Source organism: Manis pentadactyla, chromosome 5 (assembly GCF_030020395.1).
Source record: "Manis pentadactyla isolate mManPen7 chromosome 5, mManPen7.hap1, whole genome shotgun sequence".
Taxonomy (NCBI): domain Eukaryota; kingdom Metazoa; phylum Chordata; class Mammalia; order Pholidota; family Manidae; genus Manis; species Manis pentadactyla.
The window spans coordinates 7,263,522-7,290,220 of NC_080023.1; the positions used below are offsets into that span (position 1 = coordinate 7,263,522).

Sequence of the window (26,699 nt, forward strand, 5' to 3'; positions counted from 1 at the left end):
GCAGTTTCTTAGGTTGGAATGTATGAATATTTTGAAGTCTGGGGACTTGGTAAATGTTAACTCTATTATTGTTGTCGGGCAGACCTGGGGTGTGCATCAGTATGGACCCTAGCAGGAAATAGGTGCATATTGAAGAGTATGGTCAGAGACTTGCAAAAGGGAGGAAGACAGGGAGGTGACCTTCAGAACGAAGGTGGAGGGGCAGTTACAGGAGGGGCTCTCCGGCACACCTGAGCTTTAGGAACCTCACTTAGATGAGCCCATTCTGAGGCCCTGGAGCTTGGAGCTAGCAATGAGCTCACATAGTCGTATGTTTCTGTAAAGTTTTCAAAAGTGAGGTATTTACACCACAATTGGCTAAGATCTCTGTCTCTTTCCACTTGGGTTTTGCCTTCATTACATTTCTACTCCTATTGAGTGGTTTTGGAGCATTTTGAATCTAGCTAAGGATATGCTGAGTATGGGATATGTTGAATTTGTGAGTTACATACATACATATATCTCACCAAACCCAGTCATGTCCACGGACAGTTGTAGGCACTGCCATGTAGGAAGGGCCTCCAGGAGAGCTCCTGGCATCTGCTGGGACTGTTCACCCAGTCCTGTGGCAAGGCCAGAGGTTAGAGCACCACACACGCATCCTGTGGACCGCAGCCATCAGAAGTATGTGGGAAACAAGGAATTTGAAATGTACCAAAGTCAGGACTGGCCTGTGGAAAATGCTTTCAGCCAACAGACATAGAAAATTACAAGCAGAGGGTTCAGTTTGCCTTGGCTTCCTGGTCAAAACAGAAATAGTCTCCTATCAGAAATAAATTCCATTTCACTCTATTCCTATAAAAAAAGTTTGGCATGTTAATAATGCAGTGATGGCAGTTGTGAAGCAGCTAAAAAAAAGGTCAAGTTATGTTTCTTTTTTCTTTATTGAAAATATTGCAAAATTGATGAGACTTCATGGTAATGAGGAGGAAGACAAAAATGGACAGACTAGGTATTGCTGAGATATGTATGAGGTTTGTGTTACGGGATTTTTAACTTTTGAAAGTTGTGATTTCCCTTCTCTTTCTAAAGAGATATTCCCTTTATACCTAATCTTGTATTTGTAATTTCGTATCCTTTTCCTAAGGAGGGCCCAAGGTCAGTGCACACTTCTGCCCCGCAAACCGAGCCCTGCCCCTGGCTGTGGCCTTAGGTCCAGGGACACACGCACTGCTGGAGGGGAACTTGGCAGGGACAGTGCTGACCTCCTTCTGCAGCCCAAGCGGAAGCCAGAGGGGGAGTCCCGCCTCACAGGCTAGAGTTGGTGGCAAAGCAGGGAAGGGAGCATTTCCCGCTCAGCAGGAGGCCTCACGTTGCAGGATGGGTCCACCCCTGGGGGACGCTCTTTCGCCTGTGCCCAGCCCCACGCCTTCCTCCCCAGGGAAAGGAGTGACTCATGTAGTTAGTTTGGGGCGAGGAATAAAGCATTGAGGGTTAGACCTCCTGGGACTTTGGCTGGTACCTGCCGGCCTTTCTACAGAAGGGGGTCCTGTGCGCCCTGATGAGGCAGCTGCTGCCACAGTTACCCAGCTGGGCCAGGGAAGGGGGGCGGCCCGGCGGGAAGCTGGTCGGAGAGGGAGGTGTAGATGCACTGAAAAAGGGCCCTTCCAGCTCCACCTGATGACAATAGTGATATGATCATAAATAGCCTTATGATGATGATCTAGTCCAACTGCACATTTTAGTTTAAAAATGTATCTGCTCTTAAAGGTTCCATTAAAAGTTTTATCATGGCAAAGCTTTTTATTTATTTTTAGCTTTCCTTCAAATCTCAATTCTAATCATGCTTGAACATGTAGGTGACTTCCAGTTTCAGAGAACGTCTGTGTGAATTATCAGCAAATATAACTGCCAACCACAATCTTTCATTTAATTCGAGAAACCTCTGAGTTCTTAATCATAATTTCCTTTTATGGGTTTCTTAGCAAAACTTCTACCAAAATGAATAAGGCCTGGAAAGAACTTGCCTTCCCTTTTATATATTACACAGAACCCTTAAAAGACAGGGGTTCATCTAATACTGAGGCTGGAAGAAACGACTTGCCAGGTTTAGGATTCTAACCAAAGGGTAAAGGCTGCATTCGTTTTCCCAAAGGCCAGATGGCTTCTGTTCCTCAAAAGAGTTTGGAGACAAATTAAGAACCAGAGCAGCGGTGACCAGGGGGACGCGTTCTGGCTGGAGCTGGGGATGCGGGTGGTGACTCTCCGGCCTTCTGCTGGGTTGGGGAGCACCCGCTGGGAGTCCCTAGTGACTTTGAGAACCACGAGCCCAGCTCAGGGATCCCCAGGGACCCACCCATATAGTGGCCGGGCCCAGGAGTTCCGTGTACATGATTGTGCGAAACCCCTGGGTGATACGGGTCCATCCTTCAAAATCTCTTATTCGGGGCGTCTAAGACCCAAGTCCTCCAGGATGACATTGGAGGGGCCGGACTTCGGGGGGTGAGGCATGGATAGATCTTAGCATCCACCTTGTCTGAGTTGCTGAGATGCCAGAGATCTGCTTGCCCCACAGTCTGATTCACTATCTGCCCGTTAGTTTTTGAGACAAGATTGAGGTATTTATGGCTGGCTGTTGTGTGTTTGAAAGGGTAAATTGCAAAAAACTGCTTTCTGTGTCTGTTCCTAGAAATAAGTCAGACTTTTGAATAGCAAGGTTCTGAACTGCTTTACCCAACAGCTGTTGCTTTTCCTGTTTTAATGAAAAAAAACTTGAAGATGGCAAAGCGTGGTCCCCAGTCAGGCAGCGCCATCCAACACACTGAATCAGAATCTGCACTTTAAAGAGACCTTTTGATTTATATGCACAGTGAGCCAGTGCTTCCCCAACTTTAGAGTTTACATCGCAAGCGGACTACGCGTGAGGCCCTGAGCAACCTTACCCCTCTGTCCAGCGATCCTGTAAACCCACCGTAAGTGACAGGCACGGGCAGCAGGCGTCCAGCGTCCAGGAGAGATGAGTCCTGAGCAGCCCGTCAGCTCTTGGGAGCTCGAAGGATCTTGATTCACTTCCTTCCAACCCTGGATTTCTCTCTGACGCAGGGCCCAGCTCGTCCAGCCGGAGGACACCCTCCTGCAATTCCCCCGTCTTCTTTCCTGCTCTCCCCTCCCTCCCCTCACCCCTGGGTCATATTACCAGTAATTATAGCCTGTGGTTCTGCATATGCTGCTTCCTCTGATGACACGAAGTAGGCCGTACTCCCCACTGGCCCCTGGGCAAATTCTTCCCCTTCACTTTCTAAGACCGATAGCAATAACGATGCCATGGCAACGCCTAATACCTTGGGACGGGGGTGGGGTTGATGAGAGAATCAGAGCAGGTGTTCTTGAGAAAGGGAGCAAAGAATGGGCCAGCTGAAGGAGGAAATAAAGGAGCAGTGCGCTCCGCCAGCGCTTCTCCAACTGTCGTATGCACACAAGTCACCCAGAGCTTTGTCGATTCTGACTCAGGTCAGGGATGGAGCCGGAGCGTCCACGGTTCTTACAAGTTGAAAGGTGATGCTGACACTTCTGGTCCAAGACCACACTTTGTGTAGAAAGTTCTAGGCAATGTGAGCAAGGATCTTGCTGTTACATTCACAGTGATATCAAGATCCTGTGTGTTTGCCCTGTAAAAGATGTTTAATAGATAAGTAAATAAACACTAAATTAAACACTGTATATGAGACACCACACTGGATGCTTGAGTTCCTGTAATAAGCCAGCAGGATATAAACTATGCCAATTTGGCTGTTAAATTGGGGATAATACTACATGCACTGAGGCACAGGGACGTAGAGTTACTCCCTCAAAGTCACACCATCACTGTGGCTCACGCGATGTTTTTGCTCCCTTACACTGTCTCATCTCCCTTGAGGTTAGTTGAAGCTGTTGGACTAATTTCAGCCATTGGATTACCTCATGTATGACATGTGTCACCTCCTAGCTGAGGCAATTAAGAGCCAGCCCTCTCTTCCCCTCCATTCCACCTTCTCTTTTTTGTTCTTTGCCATCTGAAACATATGGCCAAGACAAGGTTAGTAGGAATGCTGTCCAACCTGCACTGCAGTGGCTTCCCACCAGGATACATAAATCTTCACTGAACCTAAACCACTAGGAACTTGAGTTTTGTTATCAGATTATTTCAACTAGTATGGGCCTGGTGTGGCTATCAGACAACTCTTTGTATAATGGGTTTTCCATCTGGGACCTCAGGTCCCCTAAAGGTGAGGGTACCCCAAATATGGTCCAGATGAGGCATGCCTCAGTCCTGCCAAGGGGTGAGCCCAGATAGTGCTAAGCACTAGATCCGTGAAAAATGAATGACCAGTGCCCTGAGAAACATCTGAAGACATGAAAATTTGAACAGCAGCAGCACACTGGCTGTTCTCTACAACCTGGTGAAGGTTCATTCCCTGCCAAGTGCCACTTGCTGTTGAGCTCTTCTTTGTCCATCCGAAGGAATGCCTTCCAGCACGCTTGGGATGAGGGGACTTTGCTTGGAAATGTTTTGTGGGCTGCATTCAGGGACTCAGTGAGATCTTATCTAAGAATATTATTGATGTGCACCTTCTAAGTGACTGACTACATGATCTCTATTGACTCAGTGAATGGAGGAAGTAGTCTGTGCACACAATGGCATATAGATTTATGTGTCCCACAAAACAACATAAGATGCATCATCCGACTTGTATGTAAACATCAAAAAGACATAACTATTGTTTACATTTTTCTAGGGATATAGAATTGAACAGAATAGTGTAATTGACTTAATAAGAAATAGATAACCGTTCAGATGACCAAATACATATATTTCCCAGGTATATTTGGTCTTCATCCACAGTTCCTGAGAACAGTTCAGAGCCCTAAAGATGAAAAGGGTGTCTTGCCCTGTTAATGAGGGACATTCGGATCCCACCCAAGGGCGGGGCTGGAGGCTCAATCAGCCAGTGGCCAGTGATGTAGTCAATCACCACTATGCAATGAAGCCCTCCCAGAACCCCCGAGGAGAGTTCTCTCACCCCTCCTCCCCCTCCTCCTGCTTCCCTTTTTCGGGGGAACTTCCAAGCTCGGGGAACCAGACTGCTTCCATGTGCCACCGAGCCAGGCCCCAAGCTCCACGAGGATAAAAGCTCCTTTATTTGGAAACTTACCCTACATATCTCTTCATCTGGCTGTTAACTTATATCCTTTATTAAATTGGTAAGCCTAAATGTTTTCCTGTGTTCTGTGAGCCACCCTAGCAAATTAATCGAGCTTAAGGTGGAATTCCTTGGAACCTCCAATCTGTAGCAGGCTGGTCAGAAGCACAGGCAATTGCTCAGGGTTGCTGAGTGGCATCTGGAGTGGGGTGTGGAGGGCAGGCTTGTAGGATGGAGCCCTTAACCTGGGGGAACCTGGTGCTGTCTGGGGCATATAGCTTCACAGTTACGTTCTCAGATACCCTACTTGGTGTTCAAGAATTGCTTGGTGTCTGCATGGGAAGACCTGCTCCCACACACACTCACACTGCAATCGGGTCGAGGCACTATAAAGGATTTGGTGTAGAACTCAGTAGTATATGGGAAAGACTTAATATGAGCAAAATGTATTCAAGTAATAATACCACATTAGAATTTTAAAAGAGAAGTATCTCAAATATATTTATTACATACATTTAATAAATACAGTTACAAAAAAAATCTAAGTGACTTACGGATATAAAGAAATTGACTTAAGATGATAGAATACATCTTCCAAACACCCATGGCAAAAATTAAGCTTAAGTGAAATGGTGAAACTAAGGAAACTTTTTGTCTCTTCCAGTACTTCTTTCTTTTAAACTCTTATCTTTTCCTTATGTAGAAAATACAAGGATGCACATTGAAATTTTTAATTTCATATTACCTTGGTTATTAGGACTTTCTTAAACTGCTGGCTAGAAAAGGTGATAGGAGAATTCCTACATGAGCTATTTCCACTGTTGATTATAGGAAATCAACTGATTTTATAATACTGAATTTATGCTTGTCAATTTTGCTAAACTCTTATATGCAAGTGCTGGTCTGAAACTCTTTTCCTTTCTTCCTTCTTAATGGCTTTAATTGATTGTACAACCTATAGATTATATTGTTACCTGTAAACAGTATCTTTTCCCAAAATAAAGGGAATAAATTATAAAACACTATTGGTCTGGCACAACTCTGTTTCTATTACAATTTCAAACCATTTGCCCGGCTAAATGGTAATAACACATCCCCATTAGCGTAAATTTTCCTCAAATGCATCTGTAAGGTCAATGCTCTGCCAATCAAAATCTTAACAGATTGACAAGCTGACTTTAAAATGCGTCTGGAGGAGCAAAGAGCTGAGAATAACCAAAATCATTATTGTGGCTTTATGGTACCTGATAGGGCAAGTCTGCTCGCTTTGAATATACCCTTATCAGTGGTAAACTGTCTTCTTGGACTTAATTTTGAAGAAGAATCAGAATAAACAGTGTAATGCAGGAGCATAGAGACCAGCCACTGATTCACAGCAGAGTCTGAATTTATGGAGGTGTGTTCCACACGGGGAAAAAGCATACACTTTCCAGTAATGGGGGTCAGGACAACTGAGCAATTCACCTGAAACTGACTTTTGTGAGAATATAAATCTATTAATGCAGGTATTTTCCACATAAAAATATTTGGGCCCAGATCCTTTTGAAAAAGACTTTTACAAAGCCTACAGCTGATAGCTTGTATTTTATTAGTGTCCATTGTCATATGGAAGCTTACTTTTAATAGCAAATTTAATATAAAAGACTATCTTTTCACCTCAAGGCAGGGAAGGATTTCTAAAATCAAGGCCAAGAAACACCAAACCTAAATGAAAAAAAGTTTTTCTTCATGGATTTTTCCAGAGTATATATTTTAAAAGTTAAAAAAACAAATAGTTTAATAGTAAAATGGACAAATACCAGCAGGCCATACACAGAAAATTAAAATGTCCAATAAACACTTGCAAAAGTATATTGTTTCACTAGGAACCAGGGAAATGAAAATGAAAACATTATGTTGCTTGAAGTTAAGATATTGCCAAATAGTATGTTAAAGTTCCTGTTTCTCCACATCTTCACCAGCTCTTGGCGGACTGTTACCGTTTCTCAACTATTAGGTTTGCAAGTTGCTTTCTGGAATTGCCACTTATACCCCTCTGGCATTCAGCCATTCGTAACCAATTCACTGTTCTTTTCTTCTGTGCACAGAGCCCGTGATTGTACAACCTATAGATTTTATTGTTACCTGTGACAGCATGGCCTCTGGGAGATTGTGGGGCCACTTCTGGCCGACAGGTTGAGTGGCAGTGCTGTGCTGTTCCCCGCCTGTGCAAGAACCTCTCCTCTTGCTCCCTCCCTGCCACAGTGATGGAGAAGCCTAAGTGGGTCAGGTGGTGCGGCTATAAGACAGTACCCTTTATTAGACCAGGTCCTTCTCAGACTGGAGTGTGAGAAATAGTATTTCTTTGGTTGACTGATGAGGGTTGCAAAATAAATGATAACCTCAAAAAGTCACATGTGCAACAAATCTTCTGAAGGTGCAGACCTAGAAATGCAATTGCTGGGCATTAATACAGTATCTGACACAGAACTGGAGTTCCCTAAATGTGAGTTAGTGAAACTTAGCCTAGCCTACCCTAGACTTAGAGATACATACGTAAATAAAATCCACTTCTTCCTATCGAGAAGCTCAGACAAGCTAGTATTTACAATATAGTGTTTTCCCTTGTCCTGTGCTGTTTAATATGGTGAACACTCGGCATGTATGGCTCATGAACACCTGAAATGTGTCTAGAGTAGCTGAAGAACTGAATTTTTTATTTAACTTAAAAAACTGAAAGTTTTTAACTTAAAGTATAAAATCATCCCACTAAACACATCTTAAGTGTTGTGGTAGGACTACTTCTCATTGTACTGAAAATTTAGCATCAAAATTGAAACATGCTCTAAGTTTAAATACATGCCAGACTTCTGAACTTTATTTTAAAAAGCATGTATGTATGGGAATGTGTTTATACATAAAATACTTCAAATTTTATGTTGATCGAAAATGTGTAAATACCACTTTAGATGTATTGGATCAAGCAAAACAATTTCACCTTTTTACTTCTAAATGTGGCTGCCAGCAAGTTCAGATTCATATATGGCTCACATTCTATTTCTACTGGATGGCACTGCTCTAGTCTAAGTCCACAGTTCTTAGCATGACATTTCATTCCAACTAATGTGTCTAATACATGTTGGAACCTTAAGCAGGCATTCATGCTGAGCATAGCCTGTGGCAGCAGCAGGTTCTTCCTATTGCAAAGCAACGAACTTTACTGAAGAGGTGGGCTGTGTATTGGGGGGGTGCCGTGGTGCTTCCTGACCAAGCCCTGTCCTGCAATTACCTCACTCATCTTTATGTAAAGCTGATGAATGAAATGTTACTAATCTTTCTCTTTTCCTTAATAATAAAATGTGGATTAGTGACTGGCACTTCCTAGCATTTTGGCCTTGAAGGCAGTTTCTGCCCAAGGTCCCGATGTATTCACAGTACAGCGGCCCCTGGTAGTCCATGCCTCATACAAGCCCCCTTTCGGGCTTCCCCTGCCCTATTTGATCTCTACTCTCCCCTCAAGAACAATTTATTAGACTGAATTTAAAGGATTAGAGGATAATGACTCATCCTCGATGATAAATTAATCAAACTGCTGATCTAAGCAACTCACATCTCTTTGTTTTTCCCTCAGGAACTGCCCAGTCATCTCAAGTCTAGTTCTCTTATTTTCCCTCTTTGACTCCTCGGGTACAAGGAATGAGATGGGGGGAGTTAAGACCCCTCTCCAAATATCCTCATACTCTCAAATGTGTGAAATCAGGTGCAAGGGACCAGTTACATTTGGATAAATGGCATCCGCACTGCAACTACACTCGCGTGGCCCAGCGCAGGACCCTCAGCTGTTGGACACTCTCCACCCAGGGCCCTCTTAGTGGAGGCCAGACATGAAGGGTAGAAGTGCCCACGTAAGTTCTGTGACGAGGCCACTGACCACAGTAAGAAAACTTTCACTGCGGCCCAAACCAGCAGCTCTCGTGAGTTAAGCCAAAGCACAACAAAAAAGCTGCCTGGCCTCATCTCAGGGTACATGTGGTCGGCCAGCAGTCCGTCCAATTCAGAGTATGTCCTGGTGGCACTGAAGCACCCATGTCAGGCAGAACGATGACTACGTGATTCAGAAACATTTACAAGGCAGGCTGTGTAATAAACAGCTACTGTTTTTAACACCCGAAATCAAAGGACAAAGAAAATTTTACGGTTGCTTTATTTAACAAAATTTATGCCAACTTCTATATCTATAAACAAACGTGTTTCAAAACCAGAGCAGCCAACACAGAAACTGTTAACACAGGACTTACAATAATGGTTAAAACATGTTATGCAGTATTTTGTTTTCTGCTCATATTGACATGTACGGATTCAGAAATCTCAAAGGCCAAGCACTTATCACATCTTCATCTTCCGGGGGGCTTACACAGTATGTCCAAAAGAAGAGGGCCGGAGCTTTTGAGGCTTAATACGTCGTGTTCAGTTTAGCTCAACAAATAGCCCATAACAGGGCTCACAAAATATTCTGGGCTGGGGATAAAAATCTGAGTAAAACAGGATCTATTACAGTGTATTTGAGTTTTTAAAATTTTCACTCTGTCATATTATAAATTTAACAAGATTATCTCATTTCTGATCCCCAAAAGTAAGAAAAATTTTCTAAAAATTATTTTATAAGTACTATTAATAAAAATTTAGTGTGGAGAGGGCCTTTAAAATCGAGAGAGCTCAAAAATCCTCACACACTTTTGCCCCTACCCTCTCCAGTTCTGTCAGAAATCATTTTTTGTCTCATGACATCTACCTATGTGTTATTTTCTGAAGTTCTCTATATACGGAAGACAGCCATTGTTTGCTTTCTCATTTTTTTTGACTTTCAGAAGCCCAGATTTCTTAAAAAGAACTGTAGTTCTGAAAATCCCAAAAAGCTTAGCTACATTTTCTACCCCCAAAATTTAGCTCTGTACAAGTTTTAAGCTGAGTTCTAGTTAATACTTGAAAAATAGTTGATGCTGCAAAGTGTAAATGTTTTATGTTGACATTTAACACTCTGATCTGATTCATGCTCATCTCTCCTGAAAGGTCATGGTCTAGCCTTTCAGGAAAGATGCTACTAAGCAGTGAGGTATAGGAGAAAAAAATGAAAATCAGTATCTTCTCCTGTCAACATCTTAGGAGCCCTGTTTCGTGCCGGAGGGGCACAGATCTGTGAGTAACACTTCAGAATGCTCTCCTTTATGTAGGTCAAATGGTACACAAAACCCATTTCCCAAGAACACTGACTAGAAATGCACAGGGATGAAATACTGTAACGAAATGAGCTTGCGGTTTTCGACTCCTGTTTGTTCATACACATCAGACCCATCACTTACTGTGCTTTCATTTTCTACAAATGAGAACAGATCGTTATAAAAATGTGCTTCCAAAATAAATTTCTAGAATATAAAACATTTTATATTTTCCAGCCCACATAATCTCATTATAAAATAGGAAATGAGAAAATTAGCTACTGAAGTTTTCATATGGTAAAAAATACGTATATGTGTACACACATTTATACACATATAAAAAAACCTAAATTTTAAATTTCAGTAAAAACTAATAATTTAATTAATGGCTATGTATTGAATTATACACAAGAAATGTTGATTATCGGTAATGCAAACCAACTACAAAGAATTACAATCCCCACTATCAGAGCATAATCTGAATTTCCCACGTGGAAGAGAAGATCAGGAAGTCTCCAGCTCACTTCCCAACAGAAGTCTCACTGGTCTTTTTCAGATGGGACAGCGCCGCTTTGACTCACCGACTAGGTTCCTGAAGGGAGGGGCCGTCCTTGAAGGGAGGAAACACAGGCGCCTGGCCGCCCGGTGGCTGTGCCATTTGTTCTTCATGCGGGTTGGTGGCTGGCTGGCTGGCTGGCTGCAGGTGAGGGAGGGCCCAAATCCCTTCTGAGCTGTACCTGCCGCGCTGCCCACCTGCCCAGGTGCAGAGGGAGGCCCTCTCCAGTGCACTCTGAGGTGCCGTCTACACCAGCACCAGGCTCGACAGTGTTGGTATCGAGGGGAGCAGGAGCGTTCTCAGAGCTGCTTCCTGGGAAAGGTGAGCAGTAAGTGGGAAAAGCACGGCTCTGACTAGAGAAATTACAAGCAGACTGTTACTATCAACAAGACCAGGCGTGCGCTCCCGTAATCCTAACAAAGATGGTGGGATGTTTCCATTTTGTTGATTTCTTCTCAGTTCCAGTATTTTTTCATGAGGGAAACCTTAAGGGGCCTCAAGGGCACCAAAGGAAAGGGACAGGAGGTGAGTAGGGAGCTTATTCCAGAGCAGGCTGTTGAAAACTGGCAGAGAGAGAGTGGGGTGTGACCTGGGGTGGGGTCTGGGCCCTAAGGAAAGGGTGGCGTGCGCAGCCTTCCCCGCCACCTGTGGATGAGTTCCCAAGTGAGAACTACACGAAGCCACACTTCCCTCACAGCCCTCCCTGGATCTGTCTCCCAAGCTTTTATATGTTGTGAGAAGCCTGTTCATTCACATTTAAAAAAGGTTACTTACTTTATGTCTGTGGGAATGGTAAGAGCAAACAGGAGACTTCCTTTTAGATACTTTCCCTGTGACCATTTTTGCAAAAAGGTACATTCCCTCCCCACCTATCCTAAGTCAAGATATTTAAAAAGCAAGCAAAAGCTTGAAAATGTTTTATTCTTTCCCTAACACCTGCTGTTGAACTAGTAAATTCAGGCAAACCCCTGGACTCATTCTTTAGAATGGCCAAAAAGCACAACTCTCTATGCCACATAGAACACTTTATGAAGACTGCAGAGTGGGTGAGGGATTTAAGAGTGGCCACTTTGTATAACAAAATTTAAGATAACTGACAAAGTAGAATATATAAATCCCATTATGTACCAAATATTCAGTAAATTAATGCAAAAAAAAGGATGTATACACCAAAACATGGGTTTAACTCTTCAGTAGCATTTTTATATAAAGATCACGTGTAAAACACTGACCTGGCCCCTCTGAATGGATTACTAAAGCTTACTATCTACTCAGAAAAAGGGGTGCTAAACAAAGAAAAGTCTCAGCTTCTACTGAAAATACCTGAAAGTTTCCCTTCACTCAAGCAAAATGCATATACATAAATTTGTGCGCATTATTTCAGGGGCTTCAAGTACCTTCCAAGGTCCACTCATGTGTCTCAGGTTAGGACCCCTGGCTCTCAACATTCCTACAAGGGATCTGAAGAAACTAATGAACCTTCCATCACTACAATCTGCTTTTCTCCTACTGAGTCAGTGAGGGAAAAAAACAAAACAACCCAAACCAGAATAACCTAAAAGTAAGAAAACAATTTGCTTCAGAGGCCAATTTTTTACTTATTTGCCCTTCGAAGAAAGAACATCCCAATCTCTAGTTGCTTCTATCAAATGCCGCTGGCCGTGACTCATCCACTCTTCCTGGTCTTCGTAAAGCCGCCCACAAAACCAGCACTTAAATATACACTGTGATGAATCATCAGGCAAGGAATCCACCACCTGGTAGTTATTTTTATGAACTTTTTTCAGTTTCATTTTCAACATCATTTGCCTTTTTATTTGATTGGCTTCCTCCACATTCTGGTAGGTCAGCCGAACATGATGCCTTCTAATGCCCAACTGACACCTGGTCCTCTCTGATAAGACAACTTTGAGGACATTTCCTTTGTACTTGTTTATTACCTTCATCACATTGGTCACTTCTGGTGAGTCAACATCTGGATGGTTTAACACAATGACAGGCTGGTTCCGGCGTGGGCATTTAATCAACTGGTCTGGCTTAGCTGCTATCAGTCGAAGTTGTCTTGCAACCTGAAAGATTGAAGGATCCTTGAGACAGCGGCTGGGATCAGCCAAAAGTCTACTTTTCTTCTTGGATGAATTTACTTGCTTGGTTTTAGTTTTACTTATAGGAAGACTTGTGGAAAGCATTTTCCGTTGCTTACTCAGTTCACTGCTTCCTTGTGGTCCGTGCAAGGGGCCAGTATTTTTAGGCATGGTGCTCCAAATAGCACTCTCTTTTCTTGGTTTAGGCTGAAGAGATGTATCAAGATTTTGGGACATGTCTATTGGCCCATATTCACATGTCAAGGGCTGTAAGTCTGACTCTGTCTGCTTTGTTGAGCAGAATGGAATGGGTTTTATTAACTGTGTCTCACTGCAAGGTATGTTGACAGGTGCTTCGCATGTAGCTTCTATAATGTGCGCATCCTCAGAGGAATTAAGAACCCTCAACACAGCCCCTTTGGGAATCAATACTGGAGCAGCAGCATGAGCCTTCCTGGTCACTCTGCTTTCAGTTTCCCTGCTGCTGCCTTCTACAAACTGTGGATACGTTTGCTGACGAGCAAGCTGTCCGTTACCACCACCATCACCGTGAGGTTTCTGGAGCACGCCCCTGGAATAGCCAGCACCAGTAAATGACACACTGATTTCTTGAATACCTTCAGGGGTAGCTTTCGAAGTTACCTTCGATGTCTGCCCTGCACAACGACGATGTGCATTACTTGCAGCCAAAGATGAAGGTTTGCCACAGGATTCAATTAGCTGAGCTATCTTTCTACGCAAGAGTTCAATTGACTTTATTTTAGATGTTGAACTATTCCACTTAACCCCCTCAGGGACATTTTCAGATCCAGAGCTCAGAGAAAATACTGATGAGATGACTGGGCCTTCGAAAGAGTCATTAGTCCTGTCAGAATTCTTTAATTCCACAGGTTTATCTGCAGGCTGCTGAGGTCTGATTCTATCTTCTCCTGTAAAATTTATGTGTAAATACTCATTTTTGTGTTGAGAAGAAACGTGGTCTCTATGTGAAATGGCCTTGTGTTCCTCTGCCTGGTTGTCTTTCAGCTTTCTATTAGACGGAACCATTTTTATAGGAATACTGATTTCATTTCTAGATTCCATGTCATTTTTACTAACAGGCAATAAGCCCTTTTCTCCAGAGAAGGAAATGGTTGCAGGTGATGCAGCAAGAGGAAATAATTGCTGTGAGTCACTGTGTAAATTTCTTCCATGTTCAGTAAAAGGAACAGCAGCTTTATATGGAAAAGGGTTAGATGCAGTTCCAAGACCACAGAAAATGCTGTTTTTTACTACAGATGATGGAGAATGACCTTTTAAGGCAACAGAAGGAAAAGCAGTTCTATGTGTATATATATTACTTTTTTTTTGCCAATCTGCAACTGTATTAAAGTTGAGAAGGGATTCCCCATGGTTGTGTAAACTAGAATTTGACTTGAAAAAATCATAAGGCCTTACCCATTTCACATTTTGAAGTTGTTTCTGAACTGATGATTGAAGATTCCCAATGCCTGCGAACTTTCCAACATTCCCTTCAATCATTAGTGATTTCGTTTGTTCTGCAGAAACCATGTGTCCGTGTTCCTTTGAACCCTTCTCCTTAGTTATATACTCAGAATTGCCCCCATCTCCCCCACCAGCTTCAAGGCAATTATTTTCTTCAAGAGGAAACAGTTTCAGAACAAGCTGCTGGGTTCCATTGACAACCTTCACATCTATCAGCTGGGCTAAACAGTTTGCCGGGACCACTAATTCTGCAGGCGCCACAACTGTTAGCGGCATTCCCGGCTGCACCGGCTCTTTTGCGGGGGATAACACTTCCACCTCCACGCTTTTGTTCTCAAACAGACTGACTTCATTTGGCTCCAACAGGGTCACTTTATTTGGAATACACACCACATCCTTCTGGTATTCCTTTGATTCAGGTAACAGCGTAATATTGTGCATTTTGTCTTTATCTGTCAGGAGGGAGAACCTTGAAAGTTGATCTGATAACTTGTTTTGAAATGTAGTCCTTGGATGGGAAGCTTTTAAAAGCTCTGCATTTTGTTTTGATGTGCTGATTCTTTTTGGCTCCAGCTTGGCCACAGTTTTGGGGGGCCGCTTTCCACCAGCCCTCTCGTGTACTCTTTTCCTGTGTTTGACAATATAATCATTTCTAATAGCACCATAGTCACAATACTCACATTGATAAGGGAATATGCCTGTATGTTTCACCAAGTGCCTCTGAAACTCCCCTTTTGTGTAGGAAATGTAGTTGCAGTGAGAACAGATGAATTTAATCTCTTCATGTTGAAGTGTGTGCTTCCGGTATTGCAAAGGATCCTTTGTGGAAAATCGACATTTATCACAATAGTATTTGCCTGGTTTAAAGTTCCTTACCTTAAATTTGTTACTGACAGAACTTGAGATGGTTTCAGTTTTATTTCCTACATGAACAGCACTGGGATTACTGTTCACAAAATGAAGATGGGGTGGAGCAACACCAAGGCTGCATTTAAAGCAAACATATTTGTCTTCCTTTTGGCTTTGTCCGGCACCCTCTTTCAAATCCTGAAGAGGGATTTTGTGAACACTTTTGCACTTCACACATGTAGCAATGGTCATCATGGCAGCCTCTGCCTCTGAGCCTTGATACAAAAGGCTCTGAGCTTCCTGTCTGTCTAGTCGAGTCACTCTGTCAGCATTAGGCTGTTTGGGCGACATGGTCAGGGAAATGTGTCTGTCATTCACTTGCGTAGTATATAACTGCTGTCCGATATCCTTCATCTTCTTTATTTGCATTTCCAGAAAATGTCCACTTAAATCCAGAAAAGACTTGATATGATAAAACCGTTAGGCGGCATCCTTCAATATGTTCTGTGATTGGAAGGGGAAGCAGCCACTTCCTGGGAGCATACTTATCTTTTTTATATATGACCACAGTAGGCACACGATCCCAAAATAGGATTGCTTCCAATTCTCTGCTACTGCAGGTTAACACTAAAAGGGGAAAAAGAGAAAGAATAAAGCTGATTAATATTTGTACTTTAGGTATAGTATGCTATTTCCAAACATACCCTACATTTCAATCATGTTGGGAATTCTATGCTAAATCTTAACATATGATCTTAGACACATGCTCCTAATAATACAGAATACAACAGTGCTGGCAAGTAACAAATTCAGCTCCCTAAAACTCATCACTTTGACCAACCATAAACACAGATATGCCAGGAACAAGGAAATCATTATAGTCATTCAGTATAGCCACTGATGAGTGAAAGCTGTTTCTCAGCATCACTGAGAGCATCTTAGCAATGTCACAGGTAAATTCCTATTAGCCTAAAACCTTATACAGCCTGGCATTTCAGTTTTTAAACACACTACCAAGAAGCAGAGCCAGAACTTCAGTTCAGGTGTCCAGTTGTTTCTACATTAGGGGCAGTTAACAGTGTGGGTCCCCACTCTCTCTCATACACTGTTTGCTTTCACAAGTAGTAAGAGTCAACGATACACTGGCCATATTCAGTAGCCAAGTACATTTTCCTTCAGCACCTTACTGAGCATTTCTCCAGTGCCAGGCACTGCTCTCGGGGCTACAGGGCAGTGACCAGCAGCAAGTTAGGGTACAGAGAAGGGAAACGGTGACCTAGTGGTTTGTCAGATGATGGAGGTAACTGGGGAGAACAGACCATAAAGCAGGGCAAGGGGGACAGGGAGCAGCTATGTGCTGAGGCTGCAGGGCTGGGACATGGAGGCGTGGGGTCAGGAAAGGCCTTGCGATGTGCTGACAGTGAGAGCTTAGGGCAGCCAGGCAGCAAGCACAGTGGCTGGCAGGAAGGAGGGTGTTTCAGGTGGAGAAGGCAAAGTTCTGTGGAAAGTGGACCCAGAACATGTGAAGAACAGCAGGAAGGCCGAGACGAGCACAGTGAGCAAGGAGGGGAGGTGGGAGGAAGAACAGTTGATATGGTCAGAGGGAACTGGGGACCTGTGACATACTATCATAGGATGTGGCTTTTCCTGTACATGAGAAAGAGAACCCAGGGGACTGGAGCAGTGACATGCTGATCTGATTTTTACTTCAATGACAGGAGGCTGTTAGGTTAAAGTGATGGCAGTAGAGAGGCTGAGGTGCAAGACTGAAGGTGGCTGGACAGTGGCAGCAGAGATGCCGATGTTTTCTAGAGCATATACATGTGTGAACAGTGACTAATTTTTATATAAAAAAGTTATCTTTAAATACATTTTTTTCCTCCAGAATACACATAACTAGGAGCCAAACAAAAGCCATTCTAGCTTGGAATCTGCTAAGCCTTTCTCTTATGACCTAAAAAAAAACTTTAAACCTTTTGAGCTTCAATGTTTTCACCTGGCAATTAGAATTAAGGACACTTATCCAACCTCTTTCCACAGTGTTGCCAGGATGACTGGAACACTAATGCATGTAAGAATACTTCTGAAATTTTAAAATGTTTCCCTGAGTGTCAGGAGACACACAGAGGCACTCAGTGTTTGTTCAGGGATGGGAAGCAACAGGAGAGAAAAATCAGCTTCCTTCTCACTGCTAACAGACCAGGAGCCATACAAAGTAAGTCTGAAAGGCTGACTTGGGGAGCAGGCCTCACTGTGGAGTCAAGAGTAACAATGACTGCATATTGAATCCAGCATAAAATCTGCCCTTTCAGAGCATTTTTGGAAAGCACCATATTTGATAATAAGCTTTCTCTCTTGATGCAGCATTGCCTCCCCTATTTTCCTTTTACCAAAGGCAGCTGCCTCCTCTCAAAAGCAAGTCCCAGCATGCAGTAAAGCCCTGGTGGCATCCAGGGATTCAATCAGACTTGCCCTGAGTGTGTGTGTAATGTAATACTCAGATGTCTCAAGTGGGCAGAGGCCCGTGGGGTTGCAAGGTGCCATCTATTCCCTCCGTGTTCAAACATATACCTATGCAAGGGGACTGTGAACAGGACAGACATGAAAACCTCAAACTGGCAAACTGATCAGCCTGGGCAAAGCCGAGGGCTTTTCACCTTCCACCGCACTCCTGGTACATACTACATACAGCAGGCAGAACTTTCAGAGGAGTCTCTAGGTAGAAGCTGACGCACACTTTATTCTCCAAATTTGTAAACTGGCTTTAGTGAAGGGAGGCAGGAGCGACACCCAGAACCTCTACTAGTCAATCAAGTGACTTCAGGCAACCCAGCCATTTGCATTTGATGACTCATCGGTTCATCTATGCTCATCTAGATGATTTCTAAGACCAGTCTCACATGGCTAATCCCTGAATCAGACTTCATTGTCTAAGAATGCCACTACTGTCAACATATTCACATTGGCATCTTCATCCTGTTACAATAGAAGCTGTTAAAACAACGGTTGTACCCAGAACCTAAGGAACCCACTGGCCCAAAGAATGCAGAGGCTGAAAAGGGGCTTTAAAGAGGGAACATCCCCAATTCTAGAGAAGCCTCAGATTCATGGCTAAAACAAACATTCCTGGGCTGCATCCCAAAGCTAATGAATCTAAATCTCAAGGGGGTGGGGGTGTTGGAAGGAAAGAGACATTTGTGGTTTGTAAAAGCACTCCATGTAATTCACAAGTAGTAGAAATCACTGCTTGAAACTTCCAGCAAAATTTAAATCCTTTAAACAGCTTCAACAGTTATCTAGTTAGTTGATGGTCTAATGCTGACATAAACAAAACTCCTTCCCTCTTTAGGCAGCTAATTTTATTTTCACATAGTTTCGTCATGAATTTGCCCTTAAATGCAACTGAAACCAGCCACCATGTAACTTTCTTGTATCCTGACTGGAGCTAGGAAACAACTTAATCCTTGATGCACGTTATTAATCCGCACATTTCTTCTCTCACCTGTTCTTGATTCTCAATTCTGTTCAAAAGATTAGCAGACCAGTCATATGTATGTCTTTCATCCACCAGTCTCATAATCCTACTAGTTAAGAGAAAAAGATGGAGGGAAAGGAGAGAGAAGAAAGATGAGGAGAAGGAGGGAAAAAGAGGGAAGGAAAGAAAAGAAAGTAACTTACTTGTCTGGTACAGCCTTCTTACCAACTTAACATAAACCTTACATAGCAATCCTAACAAGTTCTCAAATGAACCATGTGATGAGATGCTTCTGTCTGGAGCATCACCCAAGTCAGGATTCCAATTGAGCGTTTTCAGCTTTCTAGCACCTCTCCCAGCCTCTTCAGACTCTTCAAATATTACATAAGGCAGTTTTGCCACTTTCTCTACAGTTCCTTTTAAAACTTGGGAGGTGTCATTCCTCCTAAAACTGGAGACTTCAAATCTAAGATAGACTGGATATAAGGTCATGCACATTAGCAAAAAGTAGAGCACATCCTGATGGAGAAAGTCCCTAGAAAATTAACCAAGCCAGCTATGCTGACTAAGGAACACAGTGTCCTCTTGGAGATGCTTCCACAAAGCAGCCCGGCAGTTATTCTGAATTAAGAATCCACAGGCGCAAGAGCCAATAGGAAGCGTGCAGCTGTGGTCAGCAAACACAGTTTAATGGGGAGGCTATCAAGGACATGACTGAATGTCCCGTTTGAAAGCTTCTTGGCTTCTAAACCATTCTCAAGATAATGCAATGTTTCTACACTGGTGCTTCCTTCAGTGCAGGTGACAAAGATGTCAAGCTTCTTCAAAACAAGCAAAGTTCCCTTTGGCCTTTACAGTTTGTGTGGCTAGTTTTGTGGGGGAAAAGGTTCTCAGATATAACACCTTGGAACAGAGGTGAGTGGACACAGTGGCCTGGAAGAATTAAGATAGCTTTGATGTTGCTTTTTACCCACAGCCACGCCTGAGGCTGCAGCAGGCACCCGAGTAACAGGCTCCCAAGCCCCCAGCGCCCTCCACACAAGTTTCTACCCGGCTCATACTCTGGTACAACCACCTGTGAAGCTGGGTCATCCTGGTAAATTACTGCCCAATGGGCCGACGACCAAGGATTATATAAAACACTGTAGATCAAGGGCCATGTGTGAGCCTGATGCTGACACGGACTCAATAAATCACTATAACCACCAGTATCAGTGTTCACCTGCTTGCAAACTCCCAACACCTCTGTTATAAAACCTCCACATTTGGCCTCTTAGAACTAGAAACATTTTTTTTTTAAAGATAGGGTCTCAAAAACCCATAAAATACTTCGCATTAACAACTTTGGACACAATACATACAAGGGTCATTGAATATTAAGCTGTTTTTTGACAGCGCAGTGAGCTCTGTAGCGCAGACCTATCCACAGCACCAACCAGAGGGCCACAGGCTGCAGAGCAGCAGCCCCGCACATCACTCACGGGCTTCTCCACACTCTTACCTTACAGGGAAAAGGCCCAAGTGCCGGATTTGCTGCTGGCGGGTTCCCTTTTGACGTGGGGCTCACTTGCCCTGGTTTCTTAAAGACTCATTATGGGGGCATGTGGAGAAAAATCCTGAGTTTGTTAGGGGCCAGTTTGGTGTCACTGGGGGCTACGAACACCGTGACGGTTGTGTTAAGTTCTTACTAAGGAGGAAGCATCTGACTTCTAATTACTGGAAACGTCAAATGCTCCACAGAATTACAAGAAAAACAAGCAGTAAATTAATGTTTAAAGCTACAGAGTCTGGAATCAGATCACAGGATTTAAAATCCCAGGCCCATCATCTCTAGGTGTGTGGCCTGGGGCAAACTGTCCAAATCCACGTCTGTAAAACAAAAACAGTAATAGTACCTACCTCACAGAGCTGTCACGAAGAGTAATTGTGATAATGTGAATAAAGAGCTTAGATAAGTTGCTCATGCATCATAAGCTGTTAAAAATATTTTTCTTTTTTAATGAAAAAAATAGAATGACGCCAATCACTAATAGTCAAAGAGGGTAAAATATAGGCTTGCTGGCAATTGCTTTTTCAGAATATATACTGAATCTCACTTTATAATTATTTATAAACTTAATTGTAGTTGCTTGATTGTACAGCGTAACAGATACTGGCCTCTGGGGCAAATCGATCCATCTAGCCTTGCAGCCAAGGGGCTAACAGGTGCTTATAGTCACGATGGAAAAGATGTTTTCACTCTAAGAGTCCTCATCACATCTTCTTCAGCTTGTATGTAAGCTAGTTACTGAACCACCTTTCCCTCTCCAAGCCCAGCTGAACTGTGAAATATCCCCGTGTTTCCATGCAAGATGTTAACCTTAAAAGTAGCTAGCCAATTACATCACATGCGTTTTCGTTCACGAGAGAGGCCTATGAAAAGTCAGTATCAGTTGACTGACAGCTTCCTCAATGTGTTTCCCCATCCAAAAGCTGCACTTCCCAGAAATCCTTTCATGGCGGCTTCTACATCCATTGCTAGGGCGGGGATGTAGCAGCTATTCCCATGAAGAGAGGAGCATAGGCGGAAGGTTTACAGTTCAAGCTCTGACTCTGTCCTGTATTTGCTGGTCCTTTGGCACATGATTTCCCTCTATTCAGCATCAGGCAAGGAAACAGGCTTTATCATCACCAAACTAAAAGGGTAATTAGAAGCAAACTAATGTATGCAAGGCACTCAGGCTAGTGGCACAGGTGCTCAGAAATTTAATCTGTTCCTTTTGTCTATTTTGCCACAGCAAAGGCTAAATTAGCTAATGCTTTCCAGTGAACAAAATTTTAAAACGTTCTACTCCGAAGTGCCCAGCAGACAACAATGTGGACAAGTAATACCTGATCAGGGAAAAAAATCCAACGTAATGTGGACTGCTAACATTTCTCAAGTAGGATGGTATTTAGGATGAAACTGTTGCATCACTCAGCAAGAATTTTTTCATACCATTAAAAAGAATCAGAATTGAACTGAATGAGGAAATAGATGTCTGAACAAGGAAGAACATCAATTGTTTTCTTTTTGCCAAAATACTTTGCACTTAGAAATAACTGAATTGCAAACTGATGGCCATCTTGATGACAAAAAAGACTTCCGAATGCTGCTGAGTAATGTACCACCTTTGGAATCCAGTATTTCCTTATGAAATCAAGTCTATCACTTAGGCCAAGAACAGGGCAAAAAAGCTGAACAAGAGCCCCTGTGCTGAGTTCTTCTGTTTTCCAGATGAGGAGAGTAAAGAGGGGAAGGAGCAGTCACTTTGGTATACTGAGAACAAGGTCCAAAATCTAGGTCTCTGACTTGACTGCTGTGCGATTGTGGACTTGTTAACTCCAAGGGCCTGAGTGTTCTCACTTGTTAAATGGGAATAATGCCTAATTTACAGGGCTGATGGGAGGAAAAGGTATATGCAGAGAGCCAGGTAACCTTACGCTCGGTGAACACTACAAGTGCTATCAGGAAATAAGTCAGTGTATATTTGTAAGGCTCCTTCGTAAGGAGAATCCAGTAATCTCCAAAGCAGCAGAAACTCTCAGCTCAAGTACGAGTCTGAGGAGATAAACGTCTTCGGCAGCAGGAGCTTCTCAGTTGGCTGCAGGCAAGAATCTTCTCCCCCACTGCCTGTCTACAAAGGAGTTATTTTGGGATGACTTGAGCACATCTATTGAGACTTCATGAGAAGACAAAGGAAGAAGGTATTACCTATGCCCCCACAGTTTAAAAGAGAAAGACTTTCAAAAGAAAGATATGACAGGTGTTAGAGTTTTGTCTAAAACTTACAGTTCTGTATGTGGAAAAATAAAGGGGCAAAAATGCTCTTGTATCACACACACAAAAAACAAAGCAAAACCAAGGTAGTATAGGCAATATTACAAAATTCTGTTATTAAATGCAGTGACTTCAGATTGATAAAAATGAAGTAAACATATTTTTGTATATCCACCCCTTTTCTTTTGGTCCTAAAAAGAAACCAAATTTTGTATAAGAAATGGACTGAAGGTTTAATAAAAAGTATAGTCAAACAGAAGAAGTATCTCCTACTGCACCAGTGGTCCTCTGGCTGCGTTAGGGTGACCAACTTGTAATATGCCCAGGATGTTAAACTTATTTTTTTAAAAAGGTCCCTGGGATGGCTGGTCACTGTACTGCACACCAGAATTATCTGCAGAACTTTAAAGAGTGACGCTGGGCGCCACTGTGTGTGGGGGTTGGGGGAGAGGAGCGAGGCTTTAAGAGTTTTAAAAGCTTCCCAGGTGCAAAGGCTACTTCGCCATAATGGCGAAACAGATAATATTCCCAGCCAAGGTTGAGAATTATCACCTGACATTACAGGTGCGGAGGAGTGTGTGGGAATGACAAGAACAGTATTAACACCTTGTGTCATCTTTTATATACCTAGGCCACCCATAGGTGCCTGGAGGTGGGAGCAAGGCCACCACCTTGGACTGTAATGGGGTGGTTAAGCAGGTAGACCCTGGTTAACCATTTGACCTTGGAAACATCATCACTGATGCTCTCTATCGTGTGCAATGACAGAAAGTACTTTGCAGATTCTTAGAAACTTAAATGTTTCTGGCACAGTGCCTGGCATGGTGAATCAGAGCAAACACAAACCAGAACTGTTTTACCCTCATCCCTGGCACAGGATGCTGTCTTTAAGGGGTAAAACAGGAGATGAGAGAAATAATAAATGGGCAGATTCAGTAAAGTAGCAAATGCTACACCAACATTCTGATCAGGACGCTCTCAGTGCTGCCTGTGTTGGTCAGTCCTGGAGTACCGTGACCCACCAGGTGAAGGGTGTCTGCAGAAGCAGACTCATACGTTACCTTGACACTATTCAAAGTACACCTTCAATTGTCTGCTGCTTCTAAGACAATAGATCTGGAGAAGCCGTGTGGCTTTTCTAAGGTCCCAGAGCTGGTCAGCGTCTCATCTTCATTCTGTTTTCTGCTGCTCTGCTGGGAAGGCAGTGATCCAAAGTTCCAGCACCTGCTGACACCTGGGCACTGTTCTCACTTCTGGCCTGGGGCCATGGAGCTGCAGATGTCAGTCAAAAGTACGCAGAGTCCACAGGCTCTTCCTTCTCTTCTTCAACACCGAGTTCCACCCCGTCACACGGCGTCAAGCCCCGGTCTGGCTTCTACACTCAGGAGCCTGGGAGGCCGCATAGCACCACACGAAACACCCTGCAACAGAAGCCAGACACTCGGGTTTAAGTCCTTGGCCTGTGCAGCCTTGCTTTCTCCAGGAACTTTTCTTCTGGAAAATAAGGGGAATGAGTCCCAAAAGTGCTTCTCAAACAGAGGTGCGGGGCAAAGTGACTACAGGCAGCTTTAAAAAAAAAGGCTTCCTAGGACTCAGGTGACCTAATGGATCATACCGCCTTTTTCCTGGGGTGGCCTCAGGCATGTGATGGAAAATTCTCAGTAATTCTGATGCTGCCTCAATCCCCCACACCATGAGGACAATGTCTGGATTAGATGGTCTCTAGCCCTTCCACTCCAAGGACGCATCCTGGAAATTGCAGTTGGCTGAGTTTGTGTAATAGTTTGTGAATAAAGAAAACAGTCTATGCCAGGCAGCTTGGGAACAATCAACACCGGGAAACCTCACTGGTGAGAACCTTGTTTGTCACAGCAAACCGCACAGGGGCTTGGGCACAGAAGGCACTCAGTAGTGACTGGTTGAATGAATGGGTGAGTGAATGAAAGAAATTTCAGCGTTCATGGCAACAATTATAAAAATGCTCTTTGTTCTTCCTCTTGCCCCAAAACTTGTCTACATTCCCTTATTTAAAGGCAAAAAGGCCAGAAGTAGATGTGTTGCTTTTTCTAAATGCTACTTAATTTTTAAAAATCTTTATTAGCTTGGCAGAACACATCGAGGCAGAATAAATGAAATAATGTCCTGTTTTCAAAATGCATTTGCAATAAATGCTATCAGCATAACCAAAACTGGAATCATGCAAAAGTGTTATTTTTCAAGGCTCTATTACATCCAAGATTTTTTAAAAAGTTTAAGAAATGCATCCTACATTAAACATAACATCTGTATCATACAACTAAAAAAGTCAAACATTCTAACTGCATTTTTAGAGACTATAGGATACCGGTTTCTAAACAACCGTTTGCTAGGGTTCCAGAGAGCCCTTGGCCAGTATCTCCTGCTATGTACACACATTGCAGCTGGGTTGAACTTTGCATATGTGATTCATAGATAAAGAGATACATTCCTATTCTCTTTCTGCTCTTCTACAGGGAAGTACTGCAAGCTCCTGGAGACCTCTGTCTGTCTTACTCTTTGTGACTTCAATTCTAAATTTAAGAGAGAACGTTTACGGGTTCTAACGCAGCATTACAGCTTAACTGTGTAGACTGTTAAAACAGGATAAAGGGCTCAGTAGTTCACATTTTTTAATGTCAGGTTGGTAAATTGTTCATTTTAAAGTCAGGGGTATTTTAATGGGATAGATTAAGTACCCAATGTAAATGGACATTGAAGTGTTTCCTTTCATTCTCTCCTTTGACTTTCCCCTTCCGGTTAAGAAATGTCCATTCTTTTGCACCCTGCATTGTTTCCTGGCCTTAAAGTGCCCAACAACCCTAAGACAAGATAAAAAGGACACTGGGAAGGGAGGTTCCAGAGTGCCAAAAGCCCCTGGCACAAGGCAAACCTTTACCAACTCTCCTCCCCTTGCCGCTCGCTCTCCAGTAAAAGACGCACAGGTCCTCGATGCGCAAGCCCACCCCTGGGCACACACCCGAAACTCCCAAGGAAAGACGATGCCAGTCTGGTTTTCAAGTTTATTGTTGGCACGCTCACACCGACGGTGCACGTTATTCCAGGCGAGTCCACGTCTAACAGCGCGGGGGCTACGCGGGTACAAAGGGCCCACAGCGGCGTCCCGCGGGGGCGCCCGGGCCCGCGCCCCGCGGGGCTCTTCTACCGCTGGAAACCGAACCACGTCAACGCTCGCCGCCGAGGCCCGCAGGAGGCTTTAAAAATGGCCTCCTGACGACACTTCCTGCTCGGGCGACCGGTAGACTTTCTCCGGGAGCCGCATCGTTTAAAACGCTGGGGGCGGGAGGGGGGGAGGGGGCGGGCAGGCCGGGCCCGCGCCCCACACGCAGCCCGCGGCAGGGCGCCGCCGCCGAGGTCGCCACCCGGCGCGCCCGGGACAAGCCTGAGGGGCCGCGGCGGCGACACAAAGACCCGCCCCGCCGCCCCGGCCCCGCGTCCGTGCTCGCCCGCACCCAGCCCGCCGCCCGGCCCGGCCCGGCCCGCCCTGCACCCAGTCCGCGGCCTCCTCTCCGCCACGCCGGCCGGAGTGCGGGCACGCGGCGCTGCGGGCCGCCCGCCCTGCCCGGGCTGCCCGCCCCGTCCGGCCTCGCCAGGCCCCGTCAGGGCCCGCGCCGCGCCCTGCCCGCGACACCCCGCGGCGCCCGGCCCGCCAGCCTGGCGCACGCGGCCCGCAGCCCTCGCCCTTCCCTCGGCCACTCACCCGGCCGGCGGGTCCGGTCCCGGGAAGGGGCGTCTACACCGCCGGCCGCAGGCCGCTGCCGCCGCGCCCGCGGTAGGTCCCTACTCGGGGGCGGAGCCGGGGCCGACGCCGCGCGTGCGCACTGCGGCGCGGACGCTCGGCTGCAGCGCTGCGGTGACGAGGTCCCTAAGGCTGGGACGCCCCCGCCGGTGTCCGTGCCGCGCGGCGCCGCGCTTCCCCCCAGCCCCAGGCGTGGGCACGAGGCTCGACCCACCGCGACCACGGCCGCTGCGTGCTCAGCCCGATGCCCACCGGCTCCGGGAGCCTCCCTGCCAGAGGAGAGCTGACCCTGCTTCCACCGTGGGTGTCCCCCCTTCCCCCC

At 44.6% G+C, this 26,699-nt stretch overlaps 1 protein-coding gene across 3 annotated transcripts; it reads right to left on the reverse strand.

The window, feature by feature from the left end:
* Positions 1–9,325: 9,325 nt before the first annotated feature.
* Positions 9,326–26,485, reverse strand: ZNF518B (zinc finger protein 518B). 3 transcript variants are annotated; one of them, XM_036921110.2, is made up of 3 exons: positions 26,339–26,451; positions 23,664–24,023; positions 9,326–15,955 (listed from the first exon to the last, which is right to left on the reverse strand). In XM_036921110.2, the coding sequence occupies exon 3, from the start codon at positions 15,755–15,757 to the stop codon at positions 12,509–12,511; it is 3,249 nt and encodes a 1,082-aa protein (XP_036777005.2). In that variant the 5' UTR covers positions 15,758–15,955; positions 23,664–24,023; positions 26,339–26,451; the 3' UTR covers positions 9,326–12,508. The 3 variants fall into 3 exon arrangements, with proteins under 3 accessions (XP_036777005.2, XP_036777004.2, XP_036777003.2); XM_036921109.2 differs by having other exon boundaries at positions 23,664–24,096; XM_036921108.2 differs by lacking the exon at positions 23,664–24,023 and having other exon boundaries at positions 26,339–26,485.
* Between the last annotated feature and the right edge of the window lie 214 nt (positions 26,486–26,699).

What these genes read in the sequence shown, in the direction of transcription:
- ZNF518B (XM_036921108.2), bottom strand. Translation starts at nt 15,757, where the DNA reads ATGCAAATAAAGAAGATGAAGGATATCGGACAGCAGTTATATACTACG.